The sequence below is a fragment of the Rhodamnia argentea genome, chromosome 1 (assembly GCF_020921035.1).
Source record: "Rhodamnia argentea isolate NSW1041297 chromosome 1, ASM2092103v1, whole genome shotgun sequence".
In the NCBI taxonomy this organism is placed as follows: Eukaryota; Viridiplantae; Streptophyta; class Magnoliopsida; order Myrtales; family Myrtaceae; genus Rhodamnia; species Rhodamnia argentea.
In genome coordinates, this window is record NC_063150.1 from 1,237,686 (window position 1) to 1,262,302 (window position 24,617).

The 24,617-nt window shown below is 40.1% G+C and overlaps 2 protein-coding genes across 3 annotated transcripts; both read left to right on the plus strand.

Moving 5' to 3' along the window:
* The first annotated feature begins 848 nt into the window (after window positions 1-848).
* On the plus strand, window positions 849-19,090 carry LOC115745318 (exopolyphosphatase PRUNE1-like). Of its 2 annotated transcripts, XR_004015910.2 has the most exons (14): window positions 849-1,144; window positions 1,822-2,467; window positions 2,554-2,738; window positions 3,118-3,198; window positions 3,278-3,319; window positions 3,421-3,465; window positions 4,766-4,852; window positions 5,243-5,369; window positions 5,458-5,538; window positions 6,092-6,217; window positions 8,193-8,257; window positions 9,491-9,596; window positions 9,853-10,238; window positions 19,076-19,090. XR_004015910.2 is itself a non-coding variant. In XM_030680806.2 (13 exons), the coding sequence occupies exons 1-13, from the start codon at window positions 1,109-1,111 to the stop codon at window positions 9,951-9,953; spliced, it is 1,728 nt and encodes a 575-aa protein (XP_030536666.2). In that variant the 5' UTR covers window positions 849-1,108; the 3' UTR covers window positions 9,954-10,340. The 2 variants fall into 2 exon arrangements, 1 of the variants encoding a protein (XP_030536666.2); XM_030680806.2 differs by lacking the exon at window positions 19,076-19,090 and having other exon boundaries at window positions 9,853-10,340.
* LOC115745320 (amino acid transporter AVT1H) lies at window positions 15,661-18,225 on the plus strand. Its single transcript, XM_030680807.2, has 3 exons — window positions 15,661-16,030; window positions 16,542-17,149; window positions 17,421-18,225. The coding sequence occupies exons 1-3, from the start codon at window positions 15,742-15,744 to the stop codon at window positions 17,961-17,963; spliced, it is 1,440 nt and encodes a 479-aa protein (XP_030536667.1). The 5' UTR covers window positions 15,661-15,741; the 3' UTR covers window positions 17,964-18,225.
* Window positions 19,091-24,617: the final 5,527 nt, after the last annotated feature.

A 24,617-nucleotide genomic window follows, 5' to 3' on the forward strand; every position in this document is an offset into this window, starting at 1 on the left:
AGGACATTTTAGTCCAAAAATAATTTTAATTTTAAATATTACTTAAAAATACATTAAAGATAAATTAAATTTTAAAAAGGAAGGAAATCAAGTGAGGGCTTAGCCCTCGCCGCAGCTGCTACACCATCTTTGAGGAGGGTCGATGATGGTGGGGAATGGCCAACGACCCTTGCCAGATCTAAGGAAGGGTCGTGCCTCTCGCCTAGATTTGGGTGATGGCCGCGGGCCGGGCCCTCTCCTGCAGCTTGTGAGGGTCGTCGACCACCGACCCGAGCCCGACCGTCCTCACCGATCCTTGGCCGGCCATCCTCCACCATCGTCAACCATTCTTGGCAATGGTGGGATGGTGGCAACGAGGGCCTTGAGACCTCACCGTCTTCCCTTGCCCATCCTTTATTGTTAATTTATTATTTCATATAATTTAAATAATATTTATTTTTTCATCTATTTTAAAATGTTTTCCTATTTTTTCATTTCTTTCTTTTTTTCTTGCTGCGGCCAATTGCTGGTGAGGGTCGCCTTGCCCAGGTTCTTGCAACCCTCACCAAGATATTAGCAAGGGCCATCCAAGCGAGGCCGCCCCAACGCGAGTGGCCCTCGCCCAGCCCTCTTTGGGCATTGCCGGTGGTTGGTCTATGGCTAGCCACCGGTGAAAAGGAAAAAAAATTCAAAATAAAAATAAAAGACAAAAATGTCATTATCATCTGGTAACGTAGACCTTTTTTAAGATTGATATAACATTTTTAGACCCTTATTTAAAAATTTTTTCATAATTTTTTTCGTAATTTGAACACAATTATTTGTGCAATATTTGAAATGTTCGGTCCGGCTTCTTCTTGTTTGAGACACGCCCAGAGGAAGAGAGAGAGAGAGAGAGAGACACCGTGCTCTCAATGGCGGACTTCACGAAGACGACCCTTGTTCTTCCACAATGCCGTCATCTTGCATCTTTGTTTTCTTCACGGAACCCGCCCTCTGAACCGCATCTGTTCATAGTTAAACCTCCGGTTCACCACCATCAATCCTTCATTCCACAGTTTCAGAAGGGTCACCTACTCTATTTCCTCCTCCTCCTCGTCATCGTCATTTTCAACGAGACAAAGAGTTCATGAGGTCTCCGGGTGATGTTCCTCGACCTCAGGAGGTACGATATTTTCGATTACGTGGTGGTCATGCTTTTTGAATTGTCGATGAGACGTCTTCACAGGTATATCTTTCTTTTGTGGAAGATGTTTCATCATCAGAATTTAGCTTTTAACCACTTAAAAGAATGCCTCGTTGGGTTTACCTTGGACTCGGCTCACTCTGTCGGAATCCTAGTACACGGTTGTTGTGCTCGCTGAGCACCTCAAAGTTTCTCATACCAAGTGTGACGTATTGAAAAAAGCTGAAGATTCATGTGTTATTTAATGAACTTGTGCTCTTTCAGAGTGTGCGGAATTTGTGGTATTTCTTCATCTGATGTGGATTTTTAGAGTGAAATAAAACATTTCATGAGAGCGTTCTTATAAATAATCTAGATATGTGTTGAGGCGCTGATGCCTATAAATCTCTAAAAGTTGTATTTTTTCTGTTTGGAACAGCTCTTGGATGCTTAATGAATATTCTGGTTGTTTTCTTTTGATTTCATAATAAAATGTAGTGGTCTGTCTTTGTTACGACTAGATTGGCTGTTCATCCTCATGGGAGTCAACAAACAGTATATGTTACTTTCATGCAGTAGTAAACAATACTTCATTAGTTCGTAGTTCATCATGAAATTCTTCTTGCGGGTCTTAAATTCTAACCCTGGTACGAAATCTTGTATCTCTCTATATTTAGGAGCCATATGTTCGTTCTCGACAGAATCCATTCTTCAATGGTCTGTTGAGAGGTGATACAAGATCCATTGGCATGGATTCTGCATTTGATTTTCCAGTAAATGGCAGCAGTCGAAGCATTTCTCGATCAGCATCTGATATTGGGGAAATAAGAGGCAGAAACTTTGTACTAGATGCCTCTAAACATGTTGCAGATTTCCCAGCAGAGGATTCATTTTCTGATGTTCTCGAACCCTTTGCATTGCCTTCATCTGGATTAAAGTCAAAATCCGCCAGATCAACATCATTTTCTTACCAAAGCATTCAGTCAGATTCGAGTGTCGGCTTGGATGATCAAAACGGTTCACCAGAGTCAAATTCTTGGTCAAATGAAGAAAGGGAAAGTTTTCATACATTAGATTTTTCGCAGAGATCCTTTGCTGAAAGAAAATCATATACAGTGAACACTGGAAAATCCTCCCTGTTGAGGATTCCTCTTCCCCAGTCAGCAGCTTCATTTTATAATGGTGTTACCCCACTGATGGAAATTGTGGAATCCTGTCAAGGAATTAAGAGGCTGAATCTATATCTTAAAGAGAGAAGGGATGATGTCAGCGCTGGTGTTCCGGGAAGGTTCTTACATGTTGTGATAGGGCAAGATGGCTCGGGTGAGCAGTAGCTGCTCTAGTCAATTCTTATTATTCTTTCGGTGATTTCATAATAAGACTTGTGAATCAAGTTTTACTTTATACAGATGTTGGGTCCTTGGCTGCCACAATCATGTATGCTTTCTACTTGAACGAAACACTTGGTGATGGCCAAATTTGCACGGTACCTGTTATCAACATGAGGAGAGCAGACTTTAGTTCGCATGTCGATCTCAAATGGTTGCTTAATTCATGTCAAATTGATGAGGCATCTTTGGTCTTTATTGATGAGGTATTTTTCAGATCCTCTTTGTCTAATAAGTATGTCTGTTGATTAACATTGAAATTTTTGCTGCATCAACAGAATATAAGAAGCAAAACCTTCATATTTTGAACTTGCTGTTCTTGATGTACATGCTTTGCGGATACCTGTATGTCTCATTATTCAAGAGAGAAAAAAACACAAGGCAATCGGTACTTAAATCGATCATTATTACGTTCAACGTAAGAAATACATAGCTTTACACAAACGAAGTACTCATTTCAATGCCTAATGACCTTCCCGATTTTTCCTCTCTTATCTGGTAATGTATCAGAGAATGCAGTTGCATTTGCATACTTACCCGTGTAAAATTAACCGACATTCTTTGCTTTCTTGGACTATCAAGCAGATTGACTTGTCCTACTATGATCTGTTTGGTAGTCTGAAGCTTGTTCTGGTCAATGGCCACAAGATACCTCTCAAACAAGAGGTAACATTCAATACTATTCTGTAGCTATTCACTTCATTGCTTAAAAACGATAGATTATTCATTGCCGTCCTGGATTTAGGCCTTAAAGGAGGCTGTCGTTGAAATCTTCAGTTGCAGAAAGGTGATAATCTTTGCTTACTTTGATTCTACTTGAGTGAGTGTAGCTAGTTACTCCACCGATATTTTTATGTCTCAATATTGCGCTTATTTAATTCTATGCAGGGTGAATCCGTGTATCCTTGGGTGAGGGATGTGACTTTTGCACAGGTAATAAACTGCCCATTGACATTGCACAACTTTTCATCATAAGTTGCTATATTGTCCCTATGAGTATCATTGTTCATTGCAAGTCTACAGGATTGTGTGTTTCTAGTCACTTTTTTTTTTTTTTTCGAGTACAACTTTAACTCAATCAGTCTTGCTTTTATTTTATTTATTTTTGGGTTCATCGACCACCAATCTCAACTAGTTTGGGATAAAGGTGATGTTGATGTTGAGTACAGCTGTAACTTTTGAGGCTTTGACTTGGCTGTCTTTTGGCGTCTCAGATTTAGTTTTGCTTTCTAATGGACTATATCTTATTATATACAATTTAATGATGAATGTCTCTAATTTAAAGTCATTTCAGGCATTAGTATTTTATTCCCAACAAGGACTATTTTTTTAACCAAAAGCTACGAACCTTGAGGATAGACTATTGGAGGCATTCGACAAAAATAGTGCAAGCGTTTTCTTCTTTTGCTGCGGTTGGCAATGGAATGCTGGCAGACTCGCTAACTCCTGCCCAATATCGTAGTTCCATAGCCTGAACAAATACTTAGAGAGAAGTGCAGCAACTCATTTATTTAGTGTAAACGAGTCCTAAAACTTTGTAGAATGGCTCTGTCCAGTTGTTATATTCTGTTGAGAAAAATGGCCGAAGGACTTGATTAAAATATTGTAAAAGCCAAATAACCAACCAAAATGTTTTAGAACTTATTTTTACTTCAAGTAATTGTTCTAGGACTCTAGGTCCAGGACAGTATAACAACTTAAGCAAATTGATGTCCACTCCTGCAACAGTTGAATATGGCTGTCCACTTTGGCCAAGTCATAACTATCTATGCATTTCATTTTTTCCCAACCAAATATAAAGTGTGAGAATTGGATAGAATCATCTTTGTTTATTGTATCTGTTTAAGATATAGATGAAGGGATAGGTTTGCATATAAATTGCTAGGATGAAATTAGTGACGAGGAGTACGTGGTTAGGCGACAGTCTCTTGCTTGAGTACAGCTTTAGACCATGAAAGGGAAGTCATGTGACAATTTTCCATGAAAGTTTCTTTTTCAAAGGATTTCTCTCCGTATAGAACATTTAGACACCTACCACCACCTAGGTTCACGTGTTTGCCGAAATTGTTTACTTGTTTGTGCTTGCAGAATAGTGGCATTGACTAGCATCTTCTATTGCTATAAACTCAGGCATATCTAATCCCATAAATTTATTTGTATGATCCCCAATGTGCGAGTTTGCTTAAATATATAAATAAGTGTTAGTTATGACCTCTTTGTTATTCTCTTGCAGGATTGCTCCAGTTGCACTCTTCTCGCTGAGAAGTTTGCACTGACCTTCCCTGAGATTTTGGGTGGGCAAGGATTCAGTAGACTTTTGGTATGTCATGCTGGTGAACTATGAAGTGCTCATGATATATGATTTCTTTCCTGTCAGTGCTTTCATGTGATTCCATATTTTACAAGCTGAAGTTGGCCATTGAGTTGACTTACATTCCTTTGAAGAGCACTCCTTAATGGTTCAGCCTCGAATCCTCAATCACCACCACCTCCTTCAAAGTGTATCTCTTTTCTCATCATATAAAAGCCCACTTGTCATCTGGTTAGCACCACGCCATGGAAAAGTATTTCTCGCAAATGGTGATACTATTGTTCTGTAAACCTGGAAAGAACAGGAATGGTTGCTGACTTTCAAGTTCACATTCTCTAGCTGTCTCTTGAGTTAATTTTTCAGTACATTAAATTTCCAAAGTTCTTTTCTGGATGCAAGCTATCAGGAATTCTCTTGGAGACTGCAAACCTGTCTCTCCCTCATTGCACCTCCAAAGACAAGTACATGGCCACGTTGTTAATAAATGGGGCGGGTCGCTTCGGGTGTGATGGTCTTTATCAGATATGTAAGTTCAAAGTCCTTTGTAATACTTCTTGGTAGTAAAGCGTCTTCTTCGTGGGTTTATATGTGGAAGTGGAATGCATCTTCTGCAGTGAGGTACAAGATGTATGACGTATCAGATCTTAGAGTAACAGAAATCTTGCGCAAGGACTTCAAGAAGTGGACTAGAATAGGTCAGGACTTTCTACTATTTTTATAATTTGTGACTTGTATGTGTACTACCAATATGTAGATTTTATATACATGAGGTCAAATCATTCTTCAACTAATGCAAGGTGGGTTTTGCCATCATGTAGTGATTAATTCTCTCATTGGTGCCATATCTGCAACTGAGCAGGGATTATTGAGCACCATCATCTCTTCAAACCATTTATCTAGATTGGGTGCATGAATAGATTCATCTCACTTTGGCTAATCATAGAGCTGTCAGTGGAAATGAGTTTCTGGGAAGAAGTCTCTTTGAAACTAATTTTAAGTATATCAGAGCGCTTCCTCACATGGACTTAAAGATGCAGCAGCACAGACAACAGAGACAGCCTAGTCTATATTTGATTTCAATTGCGGAATAAATTGGTTGATGCAATATTCATGCACTATTCATAAGTCACATAGTTCTTTTTTCCCTTTTTTTTTTCAAGTTCCCTATCAGATTGCCTCGAAAGTTATGCTAGTGAGTTGTTTATTTATGGCCTTGATGATTGCATTCTTGTTTAACTGTTTTACCAGGCAATCCGGATACTGCTGGTTTGCGATTTTCAGTGTCGCATGTTGGGATGAGTTCCATTGGTATGCCAGTTGGCCAACTTCTTGATCACGAGGATTCTTCAACCCAAGAAATTAAACTCTTCCAACGTAAGAGATGAAATCGTGTTCATAGTGAAATATCTCTCTCAAATGATATGGATTTTCACTTCATTGAGATCTGTTCACCTTACCATGATGAGAATTAATCCTGTTTTTCCAAGTAGTTCAAGTTTTTCTCAAAGATGGCTTATATGAAAGAAAAAAGAGCACCCCACCTCCCAAATGAAAGTTCAGATGGTGTTTTTCATTTCTTGTTAGAATTGTTTGTAAAGTAGAGATTATGTGTTCATAAATCTAAACTCTGAAAAGAGAAAGCTTATCAAATTGTCTTTTTCTGTTGCAACATGCTAATGTTTGCAGTCATATTCTGTTTTCTGGGCGCAATTAGTGAATTCCCACTCTCCCCTAGATTCCAGAAATAGAGTAATCGACAAGGCCAGTGCTCAGTTTCTTTTTTACTATACTTAAGAGTTTAAATTTCAAGAAGGCTGGAATCCACTACTCGCCTGAAAAATCTATTTTTAGCATATATTGTTCAGTATCACCAATATATTTGCTGCTTTTGGAATTGAGTAGTTATCTGGCTATATATGATTCGTCCGCTTGGAATCTTCCCTTGTCTTGACTGTCCTTTACGTCTTCATTATTCCTGTTGCGTGCCAATTTTTATTCTTTCACTTATCCATATCTGAGTCTAACCAAGTATTATCATGTCACACAAGTAGGTTGAGATAAGGTATTTAAGTTATGGTAGTTATGCTTATGCTGTTGTGGAAGAAACTTCTTCTAGTTGGTGAAACTGTTATTCAAGCTAATGGTGCTACATAACTATGTATAAGATGAAAAAGAAAAGGGATTAATTGCATTGCTGTGTGACGAGGCATTGCCTTTCTGGCCATCTGGGTGGACTCCATCAGCAATTGAGCTTGCTTTTTGTAGGCTGTAGTGCTGTCCAGTAGTTCAGGATTTGTAAGTATATGTTCGAATTTTGCTGGAAAAGAGAATCTGCAAAACAGTCATGAGCTTAAGAAAAGAGTGCTAACCTACTGATTTAATCACAAGATTCTCTCACGATAGGTTAGCCAAAAATGACAACAATAGCTTCGACAAAATAAACAACAACATAGAAAAAATAAACCTAGTCTTTACCAGCTAAGTAGGTTCATCATGCGGATCATTTTTCTTTTTGCCAGTGCTTCCTTAGTGGTATCAAATCCTCCAAAAATCCTTACAGTCTGAGCCCGGAGTCTCAATCTCAAAAAGTTTTGACAGGACAACCGATGTTTTGCGCACTAAATTTCCTTCCATATATCCTCATCCTGAACTACCTTAGTAAGACAGATTATGAGTTTCACCAGGTGTAACAGTCCCAATTTCTTTGAAAATATTCTTTGCAGATTGCGCATTGTTGTACTCTTTACCATTTTACTGATAAATGATTACTTAGAGCTGCCCATGGCACAAGTTATTCATATTCGCGCACACTATGTCTAAAATAATAAAAACTGAGATCCATTACAGAGTTGTCTGGTAGTGCCCAGGCAGCATTTGCCTGAACAATGACAGTAGGGGATCTCAAACTTGTCTTGTCACATATCTGTACTTCTTTACCATTTTACTGATAATGATTACTCATAGAGCTGCCCATTGCACAAGTTATTCATATTCACTTGCGTTATGTCTAAAATAATAAAAACTGAGAGATCCATTACAGAGTTGTTTGGTAGTTCCCAGGCAACATTTGCTTGAACAATGATGGTAGGGGATCTCAAACTTGTCTCATCACGTATCTGGACCTAATTATGGCTAATTTCATGCTGGTACAGGAATCATTTGATTTTTTTGCCTTGCTTGAACATTGAATCATCGGGTGTAATATTTGTGGATCTAAAAATCTAAAATGTCATGGAGATTTCACTATAGTGGATATTTACCTAAAGCCTGTTTCAAATGAGTGAACATTGTTAGTTTTTGTTGTTGGATTTGGTAGTCTTACAGGTTGTTCTGTTTTGTGAAACTTCAGAACTGGAGAAACTGCGGGTACTCACAATTGTTTCAGGGTATTACGATGTAGACAAGAACTTCAAGGTTTGTTGCTATTGTTTGGTTGAATACCATGTGCAAATGTTAGTTGTCACTATACGTTGGATGAGAGATAATTGGGGTGACAATGACTAGGACGGCGAGTCCTACAAGAAAGAATAAATTATTAGACTTCACAGTGGAAGATTCCGAAACATCATATCTAGGGTGTCTTAATCATCACACCTAGGAGAAGAATTGCATCATGCGATCACAAAGCAAATACTTGCAAGAATCAATATCATTTATATTGAACAAAGAAATTTACAAGGATATATGCTCTCTAATCCTAGTTGGACTAGGAAACCTCGAAACGAGAATAACAGAAATAGGAAACCACTACAAAAGGAAATACAGTATCCTTCTTAGAATAAAAAAAGGAAACTGTATGGAATTCTAATAGTATTCAAATCCTGGTGGATGAATTTACTAATTAAACTTGAAGAAGAATCTTGGTCCTTTAAGCACTCGTGTTTGAGGTGCAAAGTCTAGCTTCCCCAAGACCATGTAGAAACATCTATATTTGGACACACATCATCTTGCATGAATTCGTCAGCTGCTTTAACCAATTTGAAAACTTCTTATAATCAACTTTGTGCTGCGGAAGAATATCATTGCTCACTTTATAATTACCCTCGTATGTGTAGGAAATATAAATGCGAGCTACTTGAATGGCTGTATAAACAGTGAGTTATTAGAACTATCATTATCATCCTTGATACCGAGGAAACCATCAACACTTTTCTCTGCTGACATCCAATACATTGTTTCCTTAAGTGAACAGTTTCCTTCCAGATGTTGTTATGTTACTGTTAGATCATTCCATGTAGCTAGTAGACGCAGTCTCTCTGGGCCTTATATACGTTTGGTCTCATGGGACGTAATAGCTTAAGTGTTTAGGTTGAGCTTTTAACATGGTATAAGAGTCAGGTCTCAATTCTTCATGCCCCATTTGATATTTAATTCTTTTCTTGCTTATCATATTCTGCATTTGTTGTCTAATTTTCACATGAGAAGAGGTTTCCCTCATAATGAGAGAACGTGTCTTACTCCTTAATCTTGATCTTCCTACATAGAAGATATGGCCAAGACCATCCTTTTAACTTCTAGGTGAATTGTCTGTGTGAACAATATTCGCTTGGTTGAGAAGAATACACTCATTTGGGAAATTCCCATTGATATCCTGACACATAGCTCCATTAATGTTAATTTTACTAAAATGTTTTTTGCGCTCTTCAGAGGGAAATCCTTGTCTCCGCTGAATCTGTTGACCTAAAGAAGAATCTTCTGCATTTTTTCAATTCAAATGCCTCCCAGTTGCCCCTGAAAGTTCTGCCACTACCAGGTCAGACGATATACATCTGTTATTGACTTGTTTAGGATCTTGAGATAAGCACAGGGATTTCAATATCAAATTTTGAAATTGACAGACATCTATCTAAAAGGTCAAAGGCTATATGAATCCCAGTGTTGCAACTTGCTGCGCAAACATCTCTAACAAAACACTTAACTGATCTTGATGGATCGAGTCTGAATTGATTTAAAGTCTCCATTTTGTGTGCAATAAAGCTTCTTGATTGACTGAAATGCTTGCCGTGCAGGTCTAAGAAATGAGATGAGTGCTTTCGAGATTGATAAGTTCACATCAAGGAAAAATATCGAGCGGTTGCTGGAAGAATTTGGCAGCACATTAAAAGGCTAATACAGCCGTATGGATGAACATTTCGTCATACCGGGAATTTATCTTCTCAGGAGCTTCACGAAGACTGAACTCAGCAAGAAAACCTACACAAGAATGAAAGGGAAAGGGAAAGGGAAAGGGAAAACACACAATAATAGAACAATGGACAAGTAAACAGCATCTATAAAGCAGGTTTTACATTTCCTCATCTGTTGGCATTTCAGCCATGACAGTTTCCTTTGGTCCTTTTCTTTATAATTTTTTTTGTAAAAGTTGTTCTTTTAAGAGAGAGAGAGAGAGAGAGATGTTTTGCATGTCATTATTGGGTCATGTATGAAAAATTTAGTGTAGCTCTTACCCTACGTTATAATCACACGAATCTGTCAGAAAATGTGGATGAGGAATTCAATTATTAATTATGTTCAGGCCTGTAAGTTCTGATGTGAAAATTCCTGTTTCGCTGCGTTTATCGGTTAGCAAGGAAACTAGGTTTTCTCCTATGATTTTATTGATTATATTCACGTTTGGAGGAAGCAGGGGTGTCAAAATTGTACTGTAAAACCGAACCGAACCGAACCCCTAACTGAACTGAAAATTTCGATTTTTCAAGAAAACTCAAACTGAACAGAACCATTGCCACCCTACTGGTAATTTTCAGACTAACTTCATGACATATCAGGTAGGAAAATAAGCTTCAATTTGTATTTTCCACTTGTTTGGAATATTCTATAGTACTGAAGGTCTTTTCCTCCGTGAAATATTTTCATTTTCGCTTTTTTACAACTCTGTTCAGGTTAAAATTATGCAGCGCATACTAAAGATTTAAAATGGTCACTAATTTAGCATGTTAAAAAGTAAATTTTCTTATGTTAGAGGCGACGAATATTGACACTTATGTTTCCTTTTGTTAATTAAGGTTGGGATAATTAAGTTATGTTGTTGGTGCATTTATGGCTGTCAATGGTTCTGTTAGGTTCGAGTTTTCATGATAACCGAACCGCAATTGAAGTGTGCATTTTTTTTACCCAAACCAGCAGGGGTTTCAATCTCGCTCGCTGCTCCGAATCCTTGGTGCTTCTCGACGAAAATGTATTCCTGATTCCATATCATCACTCCTCCCTTTGTTTGTGTTTTTTTTGTAGTTGTTTACATGAATCGCGGAATCGAAACTTCGGATTGTGCGATTACTGTGCAGTGCGTTATTGGGGAAATTGTTGAAATTGGAATCTTGCTGGCGAAATTTTGGTTTTTCGTTCTGATTCTGTTGCTTTGTCGGGTGAGCAAATGGACGGATTGGTCATAGCTTGGGAGTTTTGAGGTTTCGTCAGCAGCTAGGGAGATGGTGAGAGGAGAATCATGCTGTGGTGCTTTGCTGCTCGAGAGCTCGCTATGGGGCAGGGAAGAGAGATTCTCCGGCCGTGCCTCGATGCTGCTTCGTCTCCGGCTGGAACGGGCGATTCCGTTCCTCCGTTTTGACTCAGCAAACTCGGGCGAGCGAGTTCCTACAGTGAAGCCAAGGAAGAAGGAGGAGAAAAAAAAAATGCCCAAAATTCGGTCCGAACCGAATCGAACTGTCAAATTACTCAAATTCATTACTTATTACCCAAATTGAATGAGAACCGAAATTTTCAGGTCGGTTCAGTTTGGGTATTTTTTACACCCCTAAGTACAAGTTCAACCAAAAGTCTAAAAATTTTGGTCCAAAGTAAAATTAGATTCTTAACGATTAAAGAAGCGCAATCAAGTCCTAAACTTTGGAATCCCATGCAAGTTGCTTTGAGCATCGCTCACCTAAATTGGGGAAAAATTACCAAAAAAATCATGAACATATTGCAATTATGTCAATTCGGCATTTAATTTATTTTTTGTCAATTAAGTTGTAAACCTTTTGCATATATGCCAATTTAGTCCATTTGGCCGGCCGGCGTTGACATGGATAATTTTTAATGATATTTTTTTTTTTTTTTTTTCCTTCTCATTGTGGTTGGCGAGGGTCGCCAGAGCTCGTTTGCTGCAAGGGCAACCTTGCCATGGCCTCAACGGCCGCGGCCGAAGGTGGCCTCATTCATAGTTGGCGAGGCCATGACCGCCTATGCCCGCGGTCGGCGAAGCCGGCCTCATCTGCTAGGGATGAGCATAGTTTCGGGGTAGAATTGAAAATCGGATTGGTGGTAATCTTTTTTATTTTAGGTTTTAGGGTATGAAGGATATATTTCAGATTTCAAAAATTAGGAAACCGACTCTGAAAGGTAGGTTCTAGATGGTGGGATCTCAGAACTGTAACAACTCTTTGTATTTCTCTTCTTTTATGTCTTCGTGCGATCCTAAGGGATTCAATAGTGTCGGATGATGGATGGGTAATCTGTTACCACTAGTCTAAGCTTTCATTTTCGATGATATCAATGACCGAGACTCTTACTTTGTTAATATTTTCTATTCTTCATGTGTATAAATACGAGTTGTGGTCATGGTTTATAACAGTAAATGACGGTCATTAAAGGTGATAATTCATTGCAATTGTTGAAATAAGAGTACGGGTAGAACTTGGACAGATCATATAATCGACTTGGAACCTACAATAGAGTAAGTTCCGTGTTCCAAAAATTGGAGAATTGATTTCGACGGGCAGGTTCCAAACTAAGTAGCACCGACACCGACACCGATACACGACACTTCATTTCTTAAAAATAGAGAATTTCAGCACGTTGGGACACGTTATATATTGAATGTATATTTTTATATATTATCATATATAAATAAAAATAAAAGCATTGAGTTTCTTCTTCTTCTTCTGTTAGGATTTACGGTTAGGTTTTTTGTTTTTTTAGCTAACTGGATATATTAATTTTAGGGTGACTAGGTACATAACCGAAGTACATATTTTTTGATTAATTTATATTTTGACCCATAATTGATTAAAAACGCTTTCAAACCGACCCCGTAAGTGTCGAAATGACGTGTCGGGATGCTGGATTCGCATGTCGCTATCGTGTCTAAAGAGCTGATTATGTGTCGGTCGCATATTGGAGAGTGTCGGGGTGTCGAAGAGTGTCGGACATAACACGACCAAATACAAAAGCCTCTGGAGAGTGTTGGTGCTTCCTAGTTTTCAGATTCCACCCGAAACCCGGACCGATCTTGGAGCTGCTCACCCCTATCGCCCGCAGCCATGCTTCACGAACCAAACCATCGCAAGGCAAAACCTCGCTAGGGTGCCGATCACGGACGAAGGCCGCCATAGTCTCGCTAGCCGTGGGCGAACCCATGATGAGGCTACCCTCACCCAACGGCTGACGAGCTCCAAAGACCTTTGCTGGCCATAGTGGGAAGAAAAAAAAAGAAAGGGAAAAAATATATTATTAAAAATTATTCACGTCAAGACCGGCTAGTCAAATGGACTAAATTGACATAAATGCAAAAGGTCTAGGACTTAGTTGGAAACAAAAAATTTATGACTAAATTTACACAATTGCAATAGATTTAAAATTTTTTTGGTAAAATTTTCCATTGCTATTGAAAAACCAACATGGCATTTAAAAAGAAAAAGAAATAGGCCTAGTTTTTAAAAAATAAAAACAAAAAAAATGAAAAAAGAAACAATAGCAAAAGTGCCATTTTTGTGTTGTTTCCCTTTTCTTTATTTTTTGGCTTTGTTTATTACTTAATATTAATTTTGGTTTTTGTTCTCATGTTTTGTGATAACTCGTAAATCCTCACTTGCTTATGGGTGAATTAGTATTTGATGAGTTTGGATTATTGGATAAAGCGTAGGGAATTCTTATCCGAACTCCCGGATATTTTAAAGGAATTTTTGTGGACTTGATGCTATTTTAGGGACACGATATGTTGGAATTAGGTCCTATCGAGTCAAGTACTTATGAAAATTGGGTCAATTAGGGACCGACTTGGGACACATGACTGCATGAGGACACTTGCGGGGCCACGTATCACCACGTGGCAAGGCGGTTTGCCACATGGCAACCTAGGGTCACAACTTTTTGTCCGCTTAAAATAGGAGCAGGTTAGTACTTAACAGTTTAAGATCATTTAGCACGAAAATTGGAATTCGGCCAATATAATCATGACAAAGCAGAAGCATGGCATATAGTTAAGTACGACACGTCACAAGCTAACTCCACTACAAGCAGGTGACAAGCACGACAAATCATAAGGCGACTCTACTACAAGTTGTTGACTGGTCTAAGTTAATTGGACTATTATAAATAGAAATCGTCATCTGTTCATTTAGCAACTATTGTTGAAAATTCTATCGTTACTTTGCTGGAACTACCGGCGTCCGTCCGAGATCGCCTTGGCTATCCGCCTATCGGTCTTGTCGCCGCCCACGACTCGCACCACTGTGTGCTTGCTCTTGGCCATAGCCGTTAGCCGATCGCCCTAGCCGTATGCCGCCCGAGTCACCGCACCACCGCTGTTCACCTCTTTTAGCCGTTCGGTGCTCCGATTGTTCATCTAGTCCATTCGTTTGTCCAATCGTTTGATTGTTCGTTCGTTGAATTCTCGATTAATCGAGACAAGTAGATTTTTAGTCCTTGTTACTATATTGTCTATGATTTTGCTATTGTGAATTATTTGTCTATTTGTTATGGCTATGATAACCTTGCTTTGGATATTTAGAGATTCTGAAATCCTATCCTTGAGTATCCTAGATTTTAGTTCGATAGATCTCGATTTGTGGTATTTATGACTTTGATTAGGTTTATCCTTGGATTCTGATTGACTCTATCCTTCGATTTTGGTTTGACTTTGAGATTCTATCATTTTGGATACCTTGGATTCTGTTGTGGTGACTTTGATTGCAATCCTATGATTCTATGGCTGGTTTAGTCATTTGGCTTAGGAAGCCTACTTGCGGAGGAGCTTCGGCTTACTCCCGTTGATTAATCATTTTTCATATGAACAAGATAGCTGGAGGCTATGGATGATGATGCTGAAAATCTGGAGTAGATTACTCTCTGTTGTACTCCTCCCATGTAAATATTGTAAACAAAAGGAGGAGCTATATAAATATGTAACAAAGAGTGTGTGGTGAGTTTGAAATAAACGAGTTATAAATAAAAGTGTATTGTTTGTAAATGTGTGCATTTAGTTAGTGAAACCATGAAAGACCATACCCCTTGTATAGGAGTGCCTGCCGATCGGATGTTTTTGTTTGATATGCACTTGTGCCCGTATGGCCACTTGATTGCTTTACTTATAGCTTCGGCATGCGCCAGTTACTCCGATTAAGGAAAGTCTTCCCAATGGGGTGATGATGGTATGGGACGTCACATGTTTGATACTCCCTCTCCTTTTTGGTCACGTTTGGCCTTGTCCGCACCACATATTCTCAAAAGTATTACTAAAATTTAGTGTGATTTTTTATGTCCTGTGTCAGCAAAATCGAGTAAACGGTATGACTTGATTGTATCATATTCCCAATCTTGTGATTGGTTTCATTATTTCCAATTTTAAGGTCTTTTCGCGCAAATATTTCATGGAAATTCCTAACCAAGTTGGCAGAAAAGAAAAAGAGAAGAAAAAGAAGAAAAAATTCCGATCCTGGCTGCTCTCGGCGGATCTTCATTTCAGAATATAAGCATCTGGTTCATGTTGGCAACTTCTCCTGTATTAGAATCTCTCTCTCTCACACACACACAGACAGAATAATGTACACTCGTCTTATAAATACACCATACCCTTTCCCGTACTCATCAGATGAGGCAAAACATAGAACCATTACATATCCTGAGATTCTCTTGCTTTGGTGGCTGTAATTCTTTAGACTTCGATCTGTGTATCTAAGCCGATGACGATCCTGCAAGCCGTGCGCATGAAGCTGTGGATGTCCATCGAGAGCTGCCTCTCTCGTGGTAGCCAAATAGCCAGCGAGTCCGTGCAGGGAGCAAAACTAGCCGTTCCTGCTCCTCCCTGGATTGGCTGCGAGTCGTGCGCGGAAGAGGAGAATAGAGCCTGCTGGTGCGAGCGCGGAGGGGGCACGGCAGAGCTGAAGCCGAGGGCGGGGGAGGAGAAAAATGCAGGAGGGGCCAACAGCTCTTTTGCTCATGCTGTCATCAACATGGTTGGCATGCTCGTAGGTGAGAGCCGAGAGTGTCCTCCATCACTGTTCATATAATTATGTCTCCTAAGCCATTTCGCTTGAGTTTATTAGAATTTTCGCTAACGGGAAAAGAGGGAAAGAATATTCCAAAAGTGGCGTTGAAAGTCCTTATGATATATGTTAATGTAATAAATACCTATCGTGGTCCGGGCTCACTCTCACAGTATCTACCTGTATGTTGAGAGACCGTTTCGAGACGATATTAAGATCCAATCACATGCCTTTAGTCGAAACCTATTTATGGAATGAATAGACTTGAGCTTTCCACATACTTTCTTTGTTTTTTTCCTCGCAAGTTAGAAGAAACATGGGATATACTCGTTTTGTAAATGATGTGATGGACATAGCTAATCATAGTTCAGAAACTTTGTTTAAACTTGGTACTTTTGAGTGGGCTTAATTGTGTTTTTTTTATGTGACTGGTGTAATCTGTTAGATTTTTACTTATCCTCGTACTCGTAAACGAAAAAAATTGACTAACATGGCAGGGCTGGGACAGCTATCAACACCATATGCCCTAGAGAACGGAGGGTGGTCCTCTGCATTCCTGTTCATAGGGCTTGGCATAATATGTGCCTACACCTCCCACTTGCTTGGGAAATGCCTGGAGAAGAGCCCCAAGTCGAGAAGCTACACAGACATTGGCCAAGAAGCCTATGGATCCAAAGGCAAGATCGTAGCAGCAACCTTCATATACTTGGAGATCTTCATGGCCCTCGTCTCCTACACCATCTCGCTCCACGACAACCTCAGCATAGTCTTCTCGGGTGCTCGGATCGGCGCCCAGTGGGCGCCCATGTCCAGCTCTCAGCTCTTGACTGTGATTGCTGTGCTTATCGCCCTACCAAGCCTCTGGCTCAGGGACCTGTCTGCCATCTCTTTCCTCTCTTCAGGGGGCATCCTCATGTCCCTCATCATCTTTGCCTCGGTGGTCTTGACCGCCGTTCTCGGCGGAGTCAGGCTGGACCATGAGATCCCGGCGCTTCAGATCCGTAACATCCCGGGGATTTCGGGGCTCTACGTCTTCAGTTATGCTGGGCATATCGTCTTCCCTGACTTGTACAAGTCCATGAAGGACCCCTCCAAGTTCACCAAGGTACTCTCTCTCGCACTATAACAGATAAATATATGGGAAGTCTTAGAACTCTAAATGCTAAAAAGCTCCATTGATCAAATTAAACTTTAAAAACTCAATTGACCGATAGGTGAAACGTTCAAGACTTGCACCGAACTTACAGCTTGCTTTCTCGTTTATAATTTTATGATAACATATCACTTTCTTTTGTTGGTAAGCTACAAAAAAGTTTCGAAATTTGTTAATTTGTAGGTACTGATACTGAAAAGTTTCGAAATTTGTCGATTTATAGGTATCAATCGTGAGCTTCACGCTAGTCACGGCCCTGTACACGGCCCTTGCCTTCATGGGTGCGAAGATGTTCGGCCCCGGCATCAGCTCACAGATCACCCTCAGCCTGCCCCGCGACTTCATGGTGACCAAGGTCGCCCTGTGGGCCACGGTCCTGACACCGATGACCAAGTACGCCCTCGAGTTCGCGCCCTTCGCCATCCAGCTAGACCGCTGCCTCGTCCGGTGGTCGATGAGCACGAGCACGCGGATGGCCGTGCGGGGCACGGTCGCTTCCGTGCTGCTGCTGGTGATCCTGTCACTCGCGCTCTCCGTCCCCTACTTCGAGTACGTGCTCGGCCTCACCGGGTCGCTGGTCAGCATCTGCATTTGCGTGATCCTGCCGTGCGGCTTCTACACCAAGATATGTTGGCCAAGCCTGTCGAAGCCGCTCCTCGTTCTGAACGTGATGCTCATTGGATCCGGCTGCGTCCTCGGGGTGTTTGGGACAATATCGTCGTCCCGGTCCCTCATCAAAAGCCTACAAGGACACCACTCCGCCTAAAAGAAACAATCCTGACGACAGAAGAAGACAACATTGTCGTTTTTACTTTGGGATTCGATCAACCTCTTGTAAGAAAATGAGCAGTTTTTGTTCATGGGCAAAACCTGTTACAACTTCGGTTTTGCCAATTTGCGAAAAGTATATACAAGCAAACTAGCTCTTGTATTTGAGACATAAAGGTTTACTGTTCGATTTCCAAGTTGGCCTTTCAACGATTTCGCGAATTGCCTCATGCATACGTTAGAAGTGTCGACCGCTCTTTCATCCAAATGCGATGGATGATCAAATTTTCCCAAGTTCAACCTTACGCAGCAATTGCCAATTAGCATGCATAGCATAACGTAAACAAATAGCTAATATGAGAAAAAGTTTTGCTATCATAACAATATTTGAGTGACTATGCAAGTAACAACATGTTGTAGATCACAAATTCTTGAATGAGCAGACCCTACAATAATTTTTAATTGTTCTTTTTTTGGCTAAGAATAGTTATTAATCTCACAGTAAATTATGGATACTCACGCACTCTTTTCTCTGTAAGAAAATCCTTATACTTAGAAGATCTAGCTGTAGAAGAACCCTAATGCTAGAGACTATGAGAAACTCCCACTAACAGTGTCATATATTTACTTGACATCATTGGACTTCCAAAAAAAATTCAAAAAAGTTTAATCCTATTTTAAGCTGCCCTAAACATATGATGGGATTTTCCACGATCCGGAGCATAATATGAGGATTTTCAATCTCACCTCATTTTATTATCTCCAATCTGAATCCGGATGACCAAACGCAGCCTAAGTCTTCCGGCTATGTTTTCTGCTATCCCTTCTTCCAACTAGACCTCTCTCGTTAATGGGATACATATATGCACATCACCTACATATAAGTAGAAAATAGCAGACAAAACGCGATGCCTCTATCTTCGATCATCACCAACAGCTAAGAAAATGCTCTTTTTAACTCTTATACGATTCATATTCTCTCTATACATTCTATCTAAACACTCACCCATTCGCTCACATAACATCAAAGTCGAGATTGCCAAACCTTCACCTCAAAGACAATGGACCTCACTATAAAGGCCGCCGTCGCCATCCATCTATCTTTGGTAGAGAGAGAGAGAGAGAGAGAGAGAGAGAGAGAGAGAGTGTGTGTGGGTGTTCTTATTAGAAAATAAACCTAGGTTGTCGATTAAATGGAGAAGTTGTCGAATGGTTGCCGATGTTTGTTCGACTCCCAAGATGGATGCACGAATCAAAACAAGTCTTTATTGTATTGTTGCTTTTAAGAATCATTATTAGTGAGTCTTTCAAAATTCATAAATGTATCGAATCTGTTCTAATTTTTAGGGGTAGACCAAGAATCATGTAACAAGCCTATATAAAGATATGTCTTGTAAACACTTTGTTATGAGTAGACTGAGGTAAATACAAAAGTATAGTAAAAGGTTTTTCGCCTCCTTCGTGAGTTGTCCCGTGGGTGCTTCATCTCCAATCTATCCCATCAAATTGGTATCAGAGCTTAAGGTTTGTGATCACGGCCTCAACAAACACTTAGCTTCCTCTTTAATACCTTCATCTTACCAAAGAAAATTATGGTAACTGGACTGTTAGAATGAAACCCCTGCTTGATGCCTATGGTGTGTGGGAAGTTGTCAACTCAGGCTATGATGTACCCGACAAAAAAGCCACCTTGACTCGAATTCAAAGGTATGCCTTGGAGAAGGCTATATTGAAAGATCAATATGCCTTGTAGATCATCTATCAAACTTTACATGATTCCATATTAGAGAAGGTTTGAAAGCTACTACTTCTAAGGAGACATGGGAGTTTCTTCACAATATACATCAAAGAGTACAAAAGGCAAATGTGGCAATTAAGGAAAAAGTCTCATTCGGTGAAAATTTCAAAATTCGTGTTGAAAGTAAAGGTACTATATCATGTCACGATTTCATTTTCCTTGAAATAGGATATGCAACGCTAGATTGACATTATCGTTTGCTGTTTGATTATCTAAAGAGCCTTTGTGAAGCTTCTTCTCTAATCACAAGCTTCCCATCTGATCCTTTGTTTTAACAAAATTTTGATTATGAGCACAACCCTCAAGATGCTATTCAAGAAGATCTTGATATTCCAAATGATTCTGCTAATGAGACTGTGATATTTGAGGAGATGAGTTCATAGAACGAGCCTAAGAAAAGTGTTTTGCTACTCCATAACAATGGCTAACAAAATGCTCACAGTAAAGTGGGTCTTGGTGATAAGAGACACCTGAAAGAAAAGAGTGATGACCACGACAATAACAGAATGTTGTCGATGGAGCAAGATAACTCGTGTAACAAAGGAGCTCAAAATCGGTATGACCATCTTGAAGAAACAGTGTCGAGAGATAGGCATTCATATCCGCCGATGGCCCCATCGAAAGTCAATGAGCCTCCAAACTCTCATAAAGAATGTCCAAGATATGTGAGGAGATTCAGAGAACGAAGAGCAGCTTAGAAAGGTGAATTTGCTTGAGCTAGAGAAAAAGCTAGTGGAGAAATTTGCTGATATCCAGCTAGAGGATAAAGAGAAAGAGGCTGAGACAATCTTGTTTCAAAGCAAACTACAATAAGAGAAAGAGAATTTGATTTAAGGGGAAGTGTTATAGAATAAACCAAAGTTGTCGATCAAATGGAGAAATTGTTGATTTAGTGAACGAGTTAGCGATCAGTCGCTGATGTCCGTTTGACTTCCAAGACGGGATGCACGTGTCAAAACAAGTCTTTATTGTAGTATTGCTTTTAAGAGTCATTATTAGTGATTCTTTCAAGAGTATGTTTGATGTATTGTAAATATATCATAATTGTTCATGTTTCTAGAAGTAGACCAAGAGTCATGTAAAAGGTTTATATAAAGAGGTGTCTTGTAAACATCTTGTTACGGGTAGACTGAGGTAAATACAAAGCTATAGTAAAAGCTTTTTCGTCTCCTTCGTGAGTCGTGAGTGTTTATGAGTGCGTCATCTTCAATCTATCCCATCAGTTCTAATATCATCTTGTTCGTGGGTGTAGTAGTTATCCAACTGTAACAATTTTGAAAAGCCCTAGCAATGAGAGGTCTTCTCCCATCAGAAATGCAGAAAAGCACAGTTCACCATTCACCCACGTTTCTCCCTTTCTGTTCACAGTGCCAACCACCCTAGAGCAGCCGCGCACCTCGTTGGTGTGCCCGCCCTCCTCCATCCACCACACTATGCCGGCATTGCCACTCTATCTTGAGCCGCCATCACTAGTTTCCCTAACGCTCTTTAGCTTTAATATTTCCTATTCCCCTCTATCTCCCTAATATAAAAGTTCTATGATTCTATGACGGAACCTGGAATTCAAGGTCGTCAACCAGCACCTCAACACCAATAGAGGTCTACAACCTCGGTTTGAGACATTATCGGTCAACCAGTAATGGAGGCCACGAACACTGACCTCAGATCCAGGGTAAGCGATGATCGATAACGGTGAAAGAATTAAAGTCCGAAACCTCAAGAAGGATCTGTAGCTTTTCTAGCTAGACTGGGAGCTGAAACTTCCCTTGCCATTGGACGTAGCATTAGGTGTCTAATTCATGCCGACCACACAATCACTTGCAACGTCACAATAAGCGATCTATCCAGAAATCCAGATAGAGGCACCTCATCCACACATAGAGAATTCATTGTTGGATTCTCCACCATTTCTGCTTCCCCACGAACATTCTTGGACAGGTTTCTGGTTGCGTCAGCTTGGATTCGATCCAAAGCGTGCCACAGTGTTCATGTGTGTTGGGAACAAGATCTATTGATATTCAGCAGAGGAAATCGATGTCCACAACTAGGAAATGTGCGAGACACTGTTGCATCAGTAGCTGAAACGAAACATTGTGCAATAGTGCATTCATCAGCTCAAGATTCAAGAACATATTCTCCTCAACAAGGGAAGGAACAAATTCCTGTCCCTCCGCAAGTATCTGGTACGAAGTTAGTGACTGTCTTGATCTCCTCTTCCTTTCAGACATTGTATGCAACGCCTCAGTTTCCCTATATTTGGCATCTGACTTCCTTGTTCACCGAACATAAAAGAGAGAATCTTTGTGGTGGAAGTGTAAGAGATGGCTGCCTTTTTATTCTCGCATCATAAACGTGCTAACAAATCTCCTCTTTCTTTGGAAGGCTGCAATCTTCATTATTCTAGATAATGAGAATCACGCATGGTCGGTTCAGATTCGACATCTTTTCTCTTCTCCAGATGCTGGCGGCTGCAGCTCCGAAAAAGAGCTACTGGAATGACTAATATTACACCGCAGCTATGTCAAACTGGTTCTCGGTATGGATGACTTGGTTTCGTCAAGAAGGCGGGCCAAAGCCAACCCAAGACATTGCTTCAAGCGCAATACTACTGGTGAGTAGTTTCAGATTCCCTTTAGGTTTCACCCAGAACTTATCATTCAAAATCGGTTCCCCAACCTATCCTACATAATCGGAACCTGGAACCTACCTTGTACAGGTTCCAAGTCTACTCAGGTTGCTCATGTATTCTTAATTGAACTATTGCAGTGAATTATTACATCTAATGACCACTATTTGCTTTTACAATTCACTGACTACAACTCATATTTAGACACACGAAGAAAATGAAATATTAACAAAGTAAAAGTCTCAATTATGAAAATCGCCGGAAATCGAAGCTCGGACTAATGATTCCAAATTACACAAACATCATCGGACACCATGAATACCGCAGGATTGCATGAAGATGTAGAATAAAAAAAACACAAAGACTTGTTCCAAATTTCAGGTTCCATATTTAGGAACCAATAACCTATCATGTTTCCATCGATTCGGTTCTCTAGTTCTCGGTTCTACTCCGGAATCATGCTCACCCCTATGCAATACATATAGCAAGGGAAATCAACCTACAATTTGTGTTCACTATTTCTTAAATCTTTCATCTGAACAAAGTACTGTTGAGTTCATGTCCAGCATAGGATCTAATGTGATCTTTGAACTCTTCCATATCACATTTCCATGATATCAGCATAGATACTTCACCAGCAGTGGCGCACTTCATATTCCTATCCAACGATGATGATCCTAAAGCCCTACAACGAATATCTCTCTCTCTCTCTTTTCTCTCTCTCTCTCTCTCTCTCTCTCCTCCATTAGCCACGCTCTCATATGGAATTTCACCTGCCCAAGTAGTTATCCACTCTCCCTCCTGTACAGAGAGTTGATAAGATCTGTAATAAATAAGCGATACGATGGTGATGGAGGCAAAGTAGGGATGGATATGGTCTGGCATGCCCCCCTCCTACCTGCCATCTTTTCCTGTTGATGCCTGCCTTGGCCTGGAGTTTTCCCAAAGCTTGCCCGCTTGAGGAAAACATTAGGGACTAACCTGCCCTGATCTAGTTAGGTGATTGATCGAGTATTTAAATATTAAAATAGCCATTTGTAAGCCCACCAAATCTCACATAATAGAAATTCTAAAAGACGGATAAGGGAACAAGTGACCTACTTGAAAGGCAAAATTTTGTTGTGGTGGATTTTGACAACCCAATCCGCAACCTTATTACATTCTCTCCTGTAATAGGCCATATTCAAATTGCGGAATAGCTTTGCACGAATTTGAGCTTCAGTGATAATCGCTTGTGCTTCCTAGCTAACTTGATCTATTCCATTACTGATTGTCCACACCGGATCAGTTCGGTCACTTTCTAGTTCAAGCTTTAGTTCCTTATTTGTCTCCAAAAATCTTAGGGTTTCAAGTACTGCCGCTGCCTCCGCCAAAATCGCCGGAGAAACTCTCACCGATCGAGCAAAACCGTCAACGAACAGCCCTTGGCTGTCTCAGCACACGCATGCAATGGCTCCCTCCCTTTTTTCTTCTACAAAAGATCGGTCAACGTTAATCTTCAGTATGCCCTGCTAAAATTCTTTCCAAGGGCCATCGCTGAATCGATGGTGTTCTCGGGGTTCATGGTTTGAGCTCTAAACACCAGGTTGCTGCGGGGTTCCCAGATGTGCCAAGGTATCAAACCAAAGAGTTCGAAGGAGACCGAGGTATGTTTGAAATTTGACTAGCCATTCTTCTATCCGGGCCAGGTATTGAACAAAAATGTTAAAGATCAGATTCGACATTTGACAAAAGTTTAAGGACCAACGATGCCCCCACTCATTCTTTATTGATCAGATGGTTGATGTCACCCGACAGATGGGATGCATGTATTATCCAAAGGAGATGATATCATCAATCCTCATTTAAAAGGGGAAAAAAGAGAGAAGAAGCTTGGATAGAATATTGAATGAAATTGGCAATCCTTCGTCCCCCATCACAACTTGGTGGTAGGGAGACACTACAAAAAAAACAAGGATTTAGCAATGGCTTTTGCCACGAAAATTTTACCAAAATTCGTCGCTAAATTAATTTGCGATGAAAATTAGCCACGAAAACAATTTTGTCGCCAATTCGGCGTCGTAAAACTTAGCGACGAAAAATTGCGAAGTTCGTCACTAATTTGCGACGAATATAATTCGTCGCAAATTTCGTCGCTAATTTGCCATGAATCACTTTGTGGAAACATTCGTTGCCGATTAGCGACAGATTTTTGCAACGAATAAATTTGTGGCAAATTAGCGACAAAT

Bases quoted from the DNA above. Each gene is read 5' to 3' on its own strand.
- LOC115745320 (XM_030680807.2), top strand. From the start codon at position 15,742: ATGACGATCCTGCAAGCCGTGCGCATGAAGCTGTGGATGTCCATCGAG. The intron at 16,031-16,541 runs GTGAGAGCCGAG...CTAACATGGCAG, and splicing joins CATGGTTGGCATGCTCGTAG to GGCTGGGACAGCTATCAACA. The intron at 17,150-17,420 runs GTACTCTCTCTC...GTCGATTTATAG, and splicing joins ACCCCTCCAAGTTCACCAAG to GTATCAATCGTGAGCTTCAC.
- LOC115745318 (XM_030680806.2), top strand. From the start codon at position 1,109: ATGAGGTCTCCGGGTGATGTTCCTCGACCTCAGGAG. The intron at 1,145-1,821 runs GTACGATATTTT...CTCTATATTTAG, and splicing joins ATGTTCCTCGACCTCAGGAG to GAGCCATATGTTCGTTCTCG. The intron at 8,258-9,490 runs GTTTGTTGCTAT...TGCGCTCTTCAG, and splicing joins ATGTAGACAAGAACTTCAAG to AGGGAAATCCTTGTCTCCGC.